The following is a 15,267-nucleotide window of genomic DNA, read 5'->3' as shown; positions in this document are numbered from 1 at the left end:
TCTCATATTTTTTGAATGTAATATTTTTTAAAAAAATGAATAAATAAAAAAAATTAACAAAAAAAGAAGTCCTAGCTGTGAATAACATCTGTGCGGGTATAATAATGCTAATATTGAATGCCAATATGTAGATGTAGATGTAGATATTGGAAGAGGAAAAACAATAAGAATAGCAGCATAAAAGAACCAAATCCTCATCTTTCATGATAAGAATCCAATAGTAAATGTCTAAGTTCATTATTCACATGGTGACACTTTTTTTTTTGAAATCTAGTGATATGGAAAGGCCTTGAGAACCAGTTGAAAGTGTGTCTCTTAGGTCAAGCGCAAGGAAAAAGACAATAGCAGAGGTGGTCAACAGCTGCATCTTATAAACATCTTTTTGGTGCTATTGGAAAATTTAAAAATAGGTACATGTATATTTTTGTAATAAAATAAAATAGATAACCAGAAAGATGGTGGCAGATTAAGGAGCTTCCTAGAGTCAGCTTGTGCTACAGAGTAGTTAGTAATCACCCAGAACTCTCTAAAGCACCTGATTGGGGGCTCCAGGAGATTAGAAGAGCATCCTGCCACATTCTTGAAAGAATGTAAGGAGAGAATTGTCTATCTGCAGAGAAGATTCATAAGTAGAACACTCCACATCACAGAGGCTGGTGTCCATCCTCCACTGGAGGCACAAGCCACCTCAGGAGCTATTCTGCAGCTGGAATTGGAAGTTCTTCTCAAAAATGGGGGAGGAAGAGACAATTGGGCACCAACTTCAGCTACTGATTAGTAAATTAGGCGGGCTAATGTATAATCCTAAGAACAGCTCAAGTTTGAACTTGTCCAAGTCAGAAAGAGGTCGGTAGCTGCCATTTTAACTCTGCCCCTGGCACAAGGGGAAATGAGGTGGACTGAAAATCACTGTTCTGGCAGGGAAAGGTTTCTTTTTTTTTTTTATTTAATTATTTATATATTATTTTTTTAAAATTACATTAAAAAAAAATATGAGGTCCCACTCAACCCCACCGCCCCCGCCCCCCACTCCCCCCACAGCAACACTCTCTCCCATCATCATGACACATCCATTGCACCTGGTAAGTTCATCTCTGAGCATCACTGCACCCCATAGTCAATGGTCCACATCATAGCCCAGACTCTCTCACGTTCCATCCAGTGGGCCCTGGGGGGATCTACAGTGTCCCGTAATTGTCCGTGAAGCACTAAGGGAAAGGTTTCTTTCCATCCAGATCAGGTTGCAGCTCTAGCCTAAGCCTCAGCCCCACCTCTGGCAGGGAGGAAGCTGGGGGGACTTGCATCAGCTTCTCTGGGAAAATACAGTCATGCTGGTGATCATCCTACTCAGGTGGTGCAAACCTCCTCAGGAGCTATTCTGTGGCTGGAGTTGGAAGCTCCATTTCCCAAAAACAGGAAAGAGAGATGGCCACCAACTTCAGGTACTGATTAATAAGTTGACTGACTAAAATATAACTCTAAGAGCAGCTAAAGTTTGAACCTGTCTGAGTGGGAAAGAGGCCAGTAGCCACCATTTTGACTCTGCCCCAGGCATGCGGGGAAGTTGAGCTGACTGGAAATCACAGTGACAGTAGGGACCGGGTTTTTTCACCCACATCAGCCTGCAGTCCTGGCTTAGGCTTCAGTGCCACCTCTTACAGGGAGGAAGCTTATGGGCCCTGCACCAGCCTCTCTGGGTAACTGCAGGTATATTTGGCTGGCACAGACTGATTAGTCAGAAGTCTACCTAGGCAACTGTGGTCATTTTGGAACTGCATGACATAGATTGCTGCCCACACCTGCAGCTCCATCCCTGCCCCAGGGAGGACAGAAACTGGTGTGAAGCTTCATTAGTCTCCCTGGACAACTAGAGTCTAGGCCTGCATGACTTGGATTATTCCACACAGCTGTGACTCTGTCCCTACTCCTGGCAAAGGAGAAAGTTGGGAGAAGCTTCATCAGTCCCTGGGGCAATGAGGGCAGCTTCAGCTCCAAGCTTATAGCACCAATTACATCCTTAGCTCCTACTGTACAACCAACAAGGGAGAAAGGGCGGGAAGCCCCAAACTAAAGAGAAAAACTGCACCCAGAGTAAATACTCTAGTAAACCAGATGCCAAGACACCAACAAAAAATTACAATCCACACCAAGAAACAGGATGCTATGGCCCAGTTAAAGAAACAAGATAAGCCTCCAGATGACATAAAGGAGTTGAGACAAGACAAATCATAGATGTTCAAACAAATCTCCTTAATAAATTCAATGAGATGGCTAAAGAGGTTAAGGATATTAAGAAGACATTGGATGAGCACAAAGAAGAATTTGAAAGTATACATAGAAAAATAGCAGACTTATGGGAATAAAAGGTGCAATAAATGAAATAAAAAATACGCTGGAGGGAAGCAGATGTGGCTCAAGCGATTGGGTTCCCATCTACTATATGAGAGGTCCTGGTTTCAATTCACAGGGCCTCCTGGTGAAGGCAGGCTGGTCTGAGCAGCATGCTGGCCCACATAGGAGTGTTGGCCCATGCAGGAGTGCTGGCCCATGCAGGAGTGCTGGCCTGCATGGAGTGCTGGCCCACATGGGGAGCTGATGTAGGAAGATGACACAACAAAAAGAGACAGAGAGGAGAGACAATTGGAGATGCAGTAGTCCAGGGATCTGAGGTGGCACAAGAGATTGAGTGCCTCTCTCTCATTCCAGAATGTCCCAGGATTGGTTCTTGGTGCTGTCTAAAGAGAAGACAAGTTGACACAGAAGAGTGTGCAGTGAATGGACACAGAAAGCAGACAGCAAGTGCAAAACGATGGGTGTGTGTGTTAAAATAAATAAATCTTTTTTTTAAAAAAGAAAGTACACTGGTATCATATAATAGCAGATTTGAGGAGGCAGAAGAAAGGACTGGTGAGCTTGAAAAAATGGCCTCCAAATGTGAACATATGAAACAACAGATGAAGAAAAGAATGGAAAAAATTGAACAAGCACTCAGGGAACTAAACAACAACAAGAGATGTGCAGTCATACATGTCATGGGTGCCCCAGAAGGAGAAAGGGGCAGAAGGAATATTTGAAGAAATAATGGTAGAAAATTTTCCAACCCTATTGAAGGGCATGGCTATCCACATCCAAGAAGCCCAATGTACTCTTATCGAATAAATCTGAATAGACCAATACTGAGACACATACTTATCAGAATTGACCCAGGCCCGCCCGCGGGCCAGGCCAATACGACAGGACGTCTCCCGTCCGACCAAGCTCGGGGATCTAGAAACAAAGCAAATGACACAGAGACTGGGACAAGAGACACGAAGAATGGAGGCAAGACAGGATTCTGATCAAGCCTCGTTTATTGGGGGTAAAACACGGGAATTTATAGGGAGGGAAGGGAACGTGTACATAGGTGATAGGCTGGTATTGTGGGTGGCAGACGTCCAAGGAGGGGATTGGCCGACAGTTCGCGTCGGGTCTGCAGAGTCTCGCACCTTATGCATACGTATTGCTGTGGTCACCTGAGTTATGGCGGGAAGGGGAGAACAAAGAAGCAGGGAGGAAGAAGAATAAGGAAATGACAGGGCAGATTTGTGAACTCTGCCATGTTGTGAGATCCGCCATGTTGTGAGATCCGCCATTTTGTGGGAGGTTGTAAATAGGTCTCACAGCGGGTGGCTCCCTACACAGAATGTCAAATGCCAAAGACAAAGAGAATTCTGAGAGCAGTAAGAGAAAAGCAATGCAAACAATATAAGGGATACTCAATAAGATTAAGTACCAATTTCTCATCAGAAACCATGGAGGCAAGAAGACAGTGGTATGATATATTTAAGATACTGCAAGAGAAAAATTTCCAGCCAAGAATCTTATATCCAGCAAGATTGTCTTTCAAAAATGAGGGTGAGATTAGAATATTCACAGGTAAACAAAAAACTGAGAGTTTGTAACCAAGAGACTGGCTTTGCAGGAAATACCAAAGGGTCTGAAAAGAAAAGACAGGAGAGAGAGACTTGGAAGAGAGCCTAGAAATGAAGATTATTTCAGCAAAAGTAACAAAAAGTCTCAAAAGAGTGGTGAAAATTAAATATGAGAGGTAAAACCCAAAGGTCAAAATGGGTGAAATAAGAACTGCCTTTTGTAATAACATTGACTATTAATGGATTAAATTTCCCAATCAAAAGATATAGACCAGCAGAATGGATAAGAAAATATGAGCCACCTATATGCTGTCTATAAGGGACTCACCTTAGACCCAAGGATACCAATAAATAGAAAGTGAAAGGCTGAAAAATGATATTCCACGCATGTAGTAACAACAACAAAAAGAGCCAGAGTAGCTGCACTTATATTAGATGAAATAGACTTTAAAAGATACTAGTAATGTACAATCTGAGAAGAAATCAGGAAAAAAAATTTCATTTACAATAGGGACTGAAAGAATCAAGTATTTAGGAATAAGCTTAACCAATGATGTAAAGCACTTGTATTCAGAAAACTACAACTTATTGTTAAAAAAAAATAAAAAAAGGTCCTAAATATTTGGAAGAACATTCTATGTTCATGGATTGGAAAACTAACTATCATTAAGATGTCAAATTGATATATAGATTCAATTTTATTGTAACCCCAATTTTTATTGTAACCCCAATAAAAATTCCACCAGTATTTTAAAAATAAATGAAAAACAAGATTATCAAATTTATTTGGCAGGGTAAGAGGTCCCAAATAACAGAAACATCTTAAAAAGGAAAAGCAAAGTTGGAGGACTCTCACTTCTGGACTTTAATTCATATTACCTAGCTACAGTGGTAAAAAACAGCATGGTACTGGCATAAAGACAGACACATAGGCCAATGGAACAAAACCAATGGTTCAGAAACAGACCCTCACAAGTGATTATTGACAAACCTGTCAAACCCACCCAGCTTGGGGAGAACAGTCCATTTAACAAATGGTGCTGAGCAACTGAATACCCATAGCCAAAAGAAAGAAAGAGGACTCCTATCTCATATCTCAAAATCGATCAAAAACCTAAATATAAAAGCAATAACAATAAAGCTTCTAGAAGAAAATGTAGGAAAATATCTTCAAGACCTGGTAGTAGGTGGTGGATTCTTAAAGGAGATGAGAGAAAGACTGAGATGGACTATTAATGTTCAATGTATGTAGAAGTATCAATTAACTTTATCGTAAAAGTGTGGAAATGTGTAGAGAAGATGGTAACTTATTATAGTGAGTAACTCCTTGTTTATAAATCAGAATGTGGCTGAAAAGGGTAGTCTAGGGATGTAAATGCCAATTGAAAGAAAGCTAGAGAATAATCTAGGGACTGAATAACACAGTGAACTAGAGGTTGGTGAGAATTGTGGTTGATGATACAGATGCAAGAATGTCCTTTGTGAGCTAGAGCAGATGTACATCACTATTGCAGGGTAGTGAGAATATGAGGAAGCATGGGAAAAATACAACTGGAGTGACTTATGGACTGTGGTTAACAGTCATAATGTAATATTCATGCATCTAAGTCAAAGATATAGTGTGTTGATAATGGGGGAGTATAGAAAAAATGTGCCAAATATGTGCTATGGACCATGGTTATTGATAATAGTCTGATGATATTATCTCATAATCTGTAACAAATGTTCCACCATGTTATGGTGTGTTGATAGAGGGGTGTTATATGGGAATTCTGCATATGTGCTTGGATTGTTTTGTTAAATTTACAACTTCTGTCATAAAAATATATTTAAAAAGTAATAGTAGTGTGGACTGGGGAAAAAATACACCATGTGTAAGATAAGGACTATAGTTAGTAATAAGATTTTGATGATAGTCTTTCATAATTTGTAACAAATATCTCACAACAATGCAAGGTGTTGGTAGTAGGTTGATGTGCGGGACCTCAGTAAGATGTTATGCATGTTTGCTTGGTAAGTTCATAGCTTTTACTATACACTTATTGTTCATATATGTTCATATATAAATGATATGTAAAAAATAATAGGGTGGGTTGGGGGAAAAATACACCAAACATGAGATACTTTGGTTAGTAGTAATGTTTTGAGGATGCTCTTTAATCATTGTAAAAAATGTTTCACAACAATGCAAAGTATTGTTATTAGGGTGAGGCACGAGAGCTCTGTATGATGTTATGTATGTTTGTTTTTTAAGTCCACAAGTGTTACTATACACTCATTGTTTATGTATGTTCAAGTATGAGTGATATACTTCAATAAATTAAAAAAATAAAATAAATGGCAGCATACACATTTTTTTTTTTGGTGGAGATTTTCTATTAATGGAATTAAGGACAGAAAGTCTCAAAATTGTTTCCCTCAGGGAAGACGGCCTATTAAAGGGGAGAGTTCTGAAATATATATTTGCTTTATATAATGTGCCATCCTGTGGTTTAAAAATTGCATCTCTCTCTGAAATATCCCAATAATAGCACAAAGAAAAATGTGTGTAATTCAGAATGGAACTGCAAAGCTAAGTACATGAGATGGCTAACACTCAATTAGTCATGGTAGCAAACAACAATTTAAAGTACAAGGTAGTTGAAACTCACCTTGGTCAATAACTTTTCACAGTAATTCAGCCATTTAAGCTGGGATTCCATCTCCAAAAACAAAGGAAAGGAGCCAAAGAAGAAAGATGAGGTGTTTCAAGAATGGGAGCAGGAGGGAGATGTGGGTGGCTGAGCTGTGCTCACTTGCTCAAGTAACACAACCCTACATGGCCAGTCAGGGCCGAAGAGGGAACTGGAGGGAAGGAAGTAGTTTCTGCCCCCACATCCTGGGTTCTGACTCACCTTCTGACTTCCCTTGTACAATAGTGGCCCCGAGCTCAGGGAGTGCCATGACCTTCGCATCATCAGCCCTGCTCTGCCTTGGTGAGTCCTGGAGATGGGGGCTGGAGAAGCCTTGATTCCAGACAAAAGAGGCAGGGGGTGCTTGCCTGGGAGCCGTGGACCTTGTCTGGGTTTGGGATCCATGGGAATGGGTGTCACTCACCGAGGGCTCTCTTCCAGGGCTGTGGCTGGGCCAGAGGATCCTGGCAGAGGAGGGTGAGTTCTTTGGGAAGCTCCCTCACTGGGGACAGCAGGGGAGTGAGGAGGGTGTGTGGCTTAGCTATTGGGGGGCCAGCAAAGAGAAGCCTGCAGGGGAGCTCCGAGGTGCCGGGCGGGGTGAGGGTGTCAGGCTCTCCTGACTTCTGGTTTCTATTTCCTGCTAGGAACACTTCCCAAGCCCACTCTCTGGGCTAATCCAGGCCCTGTGGTCCCCCAGGGTGCCAAAGTGGCTCTCTACTGTAGTATCAGTGAACGGACAAAGAAGGTGGAGTTGTGGAAGGAAGGCCGTTGCACATATTCCGTCAAAGAACCCAAAGTGAATACTTCATTCTTGATCACCAACATGACCAGAGCCAAAGCGGGCACGTACCAATGCCGCTATGATCCTGGGGACACGTTCTCTGAGTTCAGTGACCCACTGGAGCTGGTGACCCCAGGTAAGGGCTGCCAATTGAACAGGGCAGCTGTACCCACCCATCCCTAGACACATACGAACTCACACAGACTCACTTGAGCATGTGGCCATTGTGTCTCCACTTGAACATAGGAGGGTGTGGCTGGGTCACAGGTGGACATGCACACTTGGGGGAAAGGTGGTAAGTTCACTTTTGAGCATGAGTTTGCATTTTACAGGGCACTGGAACGTCAATAGTTACTAAAGGTCAGGAGAAAAGCAACCTTGGAGATAAACTAGTAATGAATAATGTTTACTGTGAACATGGTCTTTGTGCAGATGTGTTAGCAACAAATTGTTTATCTATTCATTGGTTGGTGGACATTTAGGTTGTTTCCACGTTTTGGCTATTGTGGGTTTCCTTTCGGGGTGATGAAAATGTTCTGGAACTGGGTGGTGGTGATGGTTGCGCAACGTTGTACCAAATGCCACTAATGGTAAATTTTACATTATGTGCATTTTTCCGCAATAAAATAGTGAAGAAATGCCATAATGGAAGCAGAAAAATAGTCAACATTTAAAAACATTTATATTTAATAATTAATATTCTTCAAATGTTAGGTTGCACCATATGTAATTGTTTGTAGAGGTAAAAAACAAACATCAACAGTTTCGTATGGTTTACCTTAATCCACATCAAACAAAACATGATGTAATGTACTAGTCTTAAAATAATTGTGATTTATGAAACTATTATTCATGGTTTACTATAGGAGGAGTGGCCCAGTAATGGAACTCAAGTTTAAAATGAATGAGTTTTTTTCAATCTTGCCAATGTATCGCTATGATGTATGAGTAAACAAATTCTGAGATAATGTCGAAAGTAAAAAACAAAACAAAACAAACTCAGATGGTGAAACCCACAATATGGATTTATTTCTCCATTTTGCAGATGAGAAGATGGAGGGTCAGAGACTTTAAATAACCTGCTAGAGCTGTTCAGTTGTGGAGCTGAGTTTAATTCAGTTTTATCCATTTGATTCTGAGCCCTCTTACAGGAAACTTGGTTTGCAGGAGGGAGGTTAAAGGGAAGATAAACCAGAAAGAGAATCACCAAAATTTCTGAAGGGAGGGGTTTATGGTCTGTGATATAAAACTATCACAGAGGACCAGACAAATTAGGGAAATCTGCATAGTTCTCCACTTCCTCTATGCAGAGCTTTTTATAGCACCATGGTATAACTTCTAACACAGCCACGGAAAGAGTGGGTGTGGATGGGCTTGATGGTACAAATATGACCAAATCCTACAAATTCTGGGGGTGTTTTTCTAGTGTATTAGTTTCCTAGGGCTGCCATAACAAACGACCACAAACTGGGTGATTTCAAACAAGAGAAATCCAAAATCAAGATGGTGGCAGGGTTGGTTCCTTCTGGAGGCTCCGAGTGAGAACCTGTTTCATGCTTCTTTCCTAGCTTCTGAGGATTGCTGGCAATCATTGGCATTCCTTGGCTTGTAGACATATCACTCCAATATCTGATTCTATCGTCACAAAGCCACCTTCTCGGTGTGTGTGTCTTCACATGACCTTATAAGGACACCAGTCCTTGACTTTAGAGCCCAACCTAATCCAAGGTGATGGCATCTTAACTAACTACAAATGCAAAGGCGCTATTTCCAGATAAGGTCACATTTTGAAGGGCTGGGTGGACATGAATTTTGGGGGGACACTATTCAATCCTGTGCACCTGGGATTGCAAGTGGGTAACTCAACTGTTTGGGACTGAGAGTGGATTTATCCTCCAGAGAACCTAGATCCAGCTATACAGATTGAGGCATACAAGCAGGGTTCTAATCCTAGGGTTTATTTTTCCCACCCAGATTCCATGTTAAAGCCCGCCCTTCCAGTCTTGCTTAGCTATGTGGTGGCCCTAGGTGGAAATGTGACGTTGGAGGGCAGGGAGCTCCAGGTTTTCTCTGACGAAGGCAGGAGGGCTTGTGTCTGTAAAGGAGGGGAACCCCCCAAGGAGCCAGTCACATCCTGGGTGATGTGACTGCCAGTGATGGTATGAGGTGAGCCCAGGAAGGCTGTGCTTCTCCTGGTGACAGATAAGGAGGTGGCCCTTGTATTCTCTGTGGGGTCTCATGTGGCTCCTGGGATGCGCGCCCCACCCAGATATGGGGATGTGTCCATTGAACAAGTTTTGATCTCAGGAAATGGAGAAATCAAATAGTCACTTCTGTGTTGTGGAAATGTTTGGAATCTTTGCCTTCCATGAAGACATTCTCTCAACACTCTTCCTACCACCCTGACTGCTCCTTCTCGATCTCTTTTCCATACCAGATTTGGCCTTTATATCCATACTACGTTTGTACGTTCTTCCGAGGCTTAGCAATGTCTAATGCCAGCCTGGTATTGGCCCATGGCATGTATTTGTGGAGGTAAAAAAAAAAGCCACTTATTCCTCAAGACACTTTACTGCCATCTGATGGGAACATAGGTAAAATTGATAAACATACAAATGATTATGACTATGAATGGCACCCCCTGGAGTTGTTCATCACACAGCCTGTACAATATGGTGTGTGGGGTGAAGCAGACATTTAATAAATGTTTGATGAATGAATAAATGATGAGTAAGACAATCCAAAAAAATACAACTTGCCTCAGCAGGTCCATGTAACTTCCCACAATCTTGCCCAGGGGCTGGAAGATGTTTCTTTGGGTTGGCCTCCCAGGTCCTCCAACCCATGATTCCAAGATACCATTTTTATTGTCTTTTGGGGGACTTCTTTCTGTCTGGGCATCTAGTCATATTATTCATTGTTCCCAATGACTTTCTAGAAAGTTCTCTATTCTGTGTTGCTTTAGAATCTTGCTTCCTTCCTAGTTTTGGATAACACAGTACTCACAGAACTTACCATCATTGCCAATACCTGAAAACACTCTGACATTAGGGATGAAAACAGAGCTTCATTGGTTTCTCTTCTTTTGTCCATATGGATAAAGTCTGAGGAAGAGAGACAGAATGCAGTTAAAGCCCCATGATATCAAAAGTTCCCACTTCTTGCTCGTGATCCAAGCTAGAAAAATGAAAACAAAATGAGGCAGTTGTAGTCTTGCCCATTAGATAGATGAAGGAAATGGAGCTCAGAAAATTTAAATTACCACCCATGGTATGTTTGAGTCTTATACTGTCTCACAGCATTTGAAGAGCAGAAGAGAGAACAATCCTCTCATCCTAGGACCTTTGAGTGTGGGTGGGAATTCTAACTGAAGACATTTTCTGGGGAAGATCCAATGAGCAGGGAGTTCTTAGGAACCAAGGAGGCGGGAAGAGAGCAATGGGAGCAGAGGCCACGGAGGCTGACCCATGGATCTGTATCCTAATGGTGGCGTTCTGGGGAATCGCACCTGTGCTCTGGCTTCCAGACCTGCTCCCTGGACCCTCCTTCTCAGCCTGGCCAGGCCCTGAGGTGGTCTCAGGTGGGAATGTGACACTTCTGTGCCAGACACCATTCCAGGGTGTGGAGCTTGCTCTGTACAAGGAAGGAGAAGCTGCACCTGTGAAGACCAAGGCACCTACTCTAGGTGCTGCTGAATTCCACATCACCAATGTGAGCATCAGACACTCTGGGAAGTACAGCTGCCGTTACTACCTGGGCCCAGACAACTCTGTTCAAGCACAGTCCAGCAACTCCCTGAGGCTGGTGGTGATAGGTAAGAGGGAAACCCTCAAGGGAGAAATTCTCTATTTTCTTTCTTCTTATGTATTTTTTTATTTTTAAATGAGCCTTTATCTTTAAAAGATATTTAGATTACATAAAAGTTACATAAAAAATATAGGGGATCCCCACATGCCCCACTCCCCACATCTCCCACACTTTCCAAATTAACACATCCCTCATTAGTGGGGTACATTCATTGCAATCGATGAACACATTTTGGAGCTTTGCCACTAAGCATGGATCATGTTTACATTGTAGTTTGCACTCTGTCCTGCACAATTTTGTAAGTTATGACAATATATGGCCTGTATCTGTCATTGCAATGTCATTCAGGACAATTCCCAAGTCCCAAAAATATCCATGTATTTACACCTGTTTTCCCCTCTCACTGCCCTCAGAATCTTTTGTGACCACTGCCTCCACATCAGTAACAGTTTTTTTTTCCATTGCTAGAATCACAATGAGTCTATAGTAGAAAACCAGTAAGTCTACTTTAGTCCATAGCTCATTCCCTAATCCTGAGGATTCTGGGATAGTGATGTCCACTCCACCTCTAATTGAGAGGGGGTTTTGATCCCATAGGGCTGATGAATGGGACTCTCCTGCTTGCAATTGTAGACTCTCTTGGTTCCTTGTGATGGTCATTGTCCATCATCATCTCCTTGTTAGTTGTCCTGGCAGAGTCTAATGAACTGGAGAGTTGGTGTTGCAACACAGTTGAGATTCAAGGCCCAGTTGGAACATGGACAGCCCAAAGATTTTAGTCCCTTGCATGTACACCTATCAACCCTAGTACTAATTATAGATTCAAGTAGAAGGGTCAGAAGAGCCATGTTTAGGGAAACCACAACTGAGTCCAACTCTGTCACACAGGGGAGCATAAATTCCAAAGTAGGGCCCACTGGTAGGACACCAAACTTCTGAGCTATCTGCCCTGACTATAGTGTTTGGGTGTTTCCAGAGTCCTCATGAGCCCCAATTCTGAGATAATTACTTTGGCAGTCAGTGAGAGTCTACTGAGACATGCATAAGTGTAACCTCTAGAATGACCTCCTGACTCATTTTGAAGTCTCTCAGGCATATAAACACATTTGTCTTTACCTTTTCCCCCTTTTGGTCAAGGCCTTTTTCCGGTTGTATTGCTAGTTGGTGCTTGGCAGTAATGCCTTGGTGCTAGGGAGGCTCATCCCCAGAATTCATGTCCCACACTGAGGGGAAGGTAGTGCATTTGTATGCTGAGTTTGTCTTAGAGAGAGGCCACATTTAAGCAGTAAGGATGCTCTCAGGAGGTAACTCTTAGGCATCTATTTTCTTCCGATGAGCTCACCATCAGGAGAGTCTTAGAAGCAACCTAACATCTTTAGGGACAATGGCAACATTCCTCGCTCACCAGTCCAAAAAGGGCAGGTTGCATTTTGGGGAGGAGACAGTGGAAGAACCTTCAGAGACAGCTCTTCCTTCCTAAAAACATATACGTACTTTCCACTGTGGTTATTTGTAAGTCAGAGATGGGTCATGGTCTGGGTCATCTAAATCCTCATAGTTTTCTCAGTTTCCACGATCTTTCCAGACATGAATCAGACTTGGTATCTCAGTTTGAGGCAACTCCAGTGTATGCAACTCAATATTGGAAGGTGCTAAATGCAGAGAATTTTTGGTTGTGGTGGGCTAATGCTAGGAAAAAGAATGAGAGAGAGAAGGAAGAATCAGGAAGGGAATTATGGAGACAATGATTGTGTTCACTCCTTTCCCCCAGGCTCAGAACCCAGGGACAGCCTAACTATCATCATCACCTTGGTCTGCCTTGTCGCTTCAGTCTTCCTCCTCATTCTCTTGGTCTTCTGTTACCGACACACCCAATGCAGTGAGTTTGGGAGGACATAGGAAATTGCGGGAATAAGCATGCAGGATGAGAACTCACTTTGGGGCTGATTCACTCTCCTATGTTTATTTTGCAGGAGCACCACCTGGACGGACTGCTAAAAGGCATGGAGATTCAGTTGCTGTCTTTCTTTCTTGGCTGTGCTTGCTATACTTCAGCCATGCACATGCTGGTAGATAGATCCCAAAATTTAGCTGGTCACTTAGACACACCAGAGGAGCTCCTAGATTCATTTTCTCTCTTTTCTACATACAGGTTCCCAAGCCTCTATCTGTGTCCATGTTGCAGAACCAGCAGCTCTGGAGAGAGCCCTGAAGACATAATTTGTAAGTGAGATAGGTGTGGATAATTTGGATGTCCGCGTTGTGCTGGGGAGATGGACATTCATTCCATGGGGAGGGGGATGCTGATCTTTTCCTCTCCCTCTTCCAGATGCAGTTGTGGATAACCAGAGGCATTTGGCTACATGTGTGAGTTCTTAGGACCTTCCTCCCCAAGCCTTCCCACCCTGAAGATGTCCTTTTCCTATTCTTATAGCGCAAATACCTTTCTCCCAAAATCTGGGGTGGGGAACACAGTCACAGAGCCTCTAACTTGTTGATGTGGGCAGATGATGAGCCCTAAATTGACGTGCACAAGTCACTCGATCTTCTTGTGCCCAAGATATTACGTGGGGGTTGGGCTAGATTACAGTGATTCTCAACTTGGGGACAATTTTGCTCTCCTAGGAGACATTTGGCAATATCTGGAGGCATTTTGGGTTGTCACAACTGGGACGGGAGAGCTACTGGCATCTAGACAGAGATGGCTAGTGATGCTGCTAAATGCCTTACAATACATATGACAAACTTCCACCCCACCCACAGAGAATTATCCAATTCCAAATGTCACTCGTGCCAAGGTAGAGAAACCCTGGGCTAGAATACATCTAATTTTTTACTTAAATTTCTTTCTTTTTCCAACCTAACCACTCCCTACCAAAGGCACTGGCCCCCCAGGATCCTGAGAATAGAAATTCTCTAGGAATGACGTATGCCCAGCTGAACAAGAAAGCCTTGAGCCAGGAGCAGAAAGAGACTTACAGGAAACCCCGGGAGCCCACATTGTATGCAGTCATGACAGTGAAGTGATGGAGTATATGGAAAGGTGGTTTAAAGGCAACGTCTGGAAATGGTACAGTGGGTGAGAAAGGTAACCAGATGGACGCTGTATTAGTCAGGTGTCTCTGGAGAGAGAATGTACATAATAGCAAAAGATTTATTATAGGAATTGGCTCACACAACTGTGGGGCTTGGCAAGTCTGAATTCCACGGGGCAGGCCACAAGATGGAAACTCAAGTGAAGGTGATGCTGAACTCCCTGGTAGCAGCTGGCTGGCTGAAATCAAGTCGGGAATTCTTCCACCTAAGATCTTTAGTTCTGGCTTTCAGATATCTCCAACTAACTGCATGAGGAGCCTTTCCATGTTGCTGAGGGCAGTTTCCTTTGTTGATTGTAGATGCAATCCAATAGCTCCAGATGCAAATCCATCTATGAAATGCCCTCACAGTAACAATTGGGCCAGTGCTTGCTTGACTAGACCGGACACTATAACCTAGCCAAGTGGACACATGAAATAGAGCCTGAAGAACAGGAGTATAGGAAGAGCAGGGGAAAAACAGTATACATAAAGGTTTGACAGGAGCATTTTGTAGATGGCTCAAGAGTGCTTGGAGTGAGAGACAAGTCAAGGGGAGAGAAAACTATTTTAGGATTAATGCTGTTCACTACATGTTCAGTTTACACTGTAAGAAAAATACAAATAACTTGTTTTTGAATTACTCACTGGAGACTGTTTCTTGGTCCACCGTGCTGCCCTGGGATTGCAGTGTATGGATCGCCATGGCAACAGGGTTTGTGGGCTAAAAGTTGGTCGTGTGGAGCTGTTATGCAGGAAAGTCCGGACCATCCTGTTTGGACTGCTGCTTTTGATGGCTCTGCTTAAGACGATTGTAACACGGACCAGAATGAGTCAAGCCCTGTGTGCAGTGGCCACCTAATTCTGCATATGAGCAAATGTCTATATGAAACACATTTATTCTCTTACAGTTCTAGAGGTCAGAAGTCCAAAATCCGTTTTGCTGAGCCAAAAATCAAGGCATGGCAGGGTCGTCCTCCCTCCTGAGGCTCTAGGGTGGAATTTGTTTCCTTGCCTTCTCC

The 15,267-nt window shown here is 42.9% G+C and overlaps 1 protein-coding gene across 1 annotated transcript; it reads left to right on the top strand.

Moving 5' to 3' along the window:
• The first annotated feature begins 6,820 nt into the window (after window positions 1-6,820).
• LOC101411830 (platelet glycoprotein VI-like) lies at window positions 6,821-14,888 on the top strand. Its single transcript, XM_058280827.2, has 8 exons — window positions 6,821-6,886; window positions 7,025-7,060; window positions 7,228-7,500; window positions 10,891-11,178; window positions 12,943-13,050; window positions 13,145-13,394; window positions 13,501-13,538; window positions 14,052-14,888. The coding sequence occupies exons 1-6, from the start codon at window positions 6,853-6,855 to the stop codon at window positions 13,246-13,248; spliced, it is 843 nt and encodes a 280-aa protein (XP_058136810.1). The 5' UTR covers window positions 6,821-6,852; the 3' UTR covers window positions 13,249-13,394; window positions 13,501-13,538; window positions 14,052-14,888.
• The last annotated feature ends 379 nt before the right edge of the window (window positions 14,889-15,267 follow it).

Source organism: Dasypus novemcinctus, chromosome 18 (genome assembly GCF_030445035.2).
Source record: "Dasypus novemcinctus isolate mDasNov1 chromosome 18, mDasNov1.1.hap2, whole genome shotgun sequence".
In the NCBI taxonomy this organism is placed as follows: Eukaryota; Metazoa; Chordata; class Mammalia; order Cingulata; family Dasypodidae; genus Dasypus; species Dasypus novemcinctus.
The sequence above is the reverse complement of the archived record's forward strand: the minus strand, read 5'-3'. Positions and strand labels throughout refer to the sequence as shown.

Coding starts and splice junctions, on each gene's coding strand:
- LOC101411830 (XM_058280827.2), top strand. CDS start 6,853: ATGACCTTCGCATCATCAGCCCTGCTCTGCCTTG. Junction 6,887..7,024: donor ATCAGCCCTGCTCTGCCTTG/GTGAGTCCTGGA, acceptor GCTCTCTTCCAG/GGCTGTGGCTGGGCCAGAGG. Junction 7,501..10,890: donor ACTGGAGCTGGTGACCCCAG/GTAAGGGCTGCC, acceptor TCTGGCTTCCAG/ACCTGCTCCCTGGACCCTCC.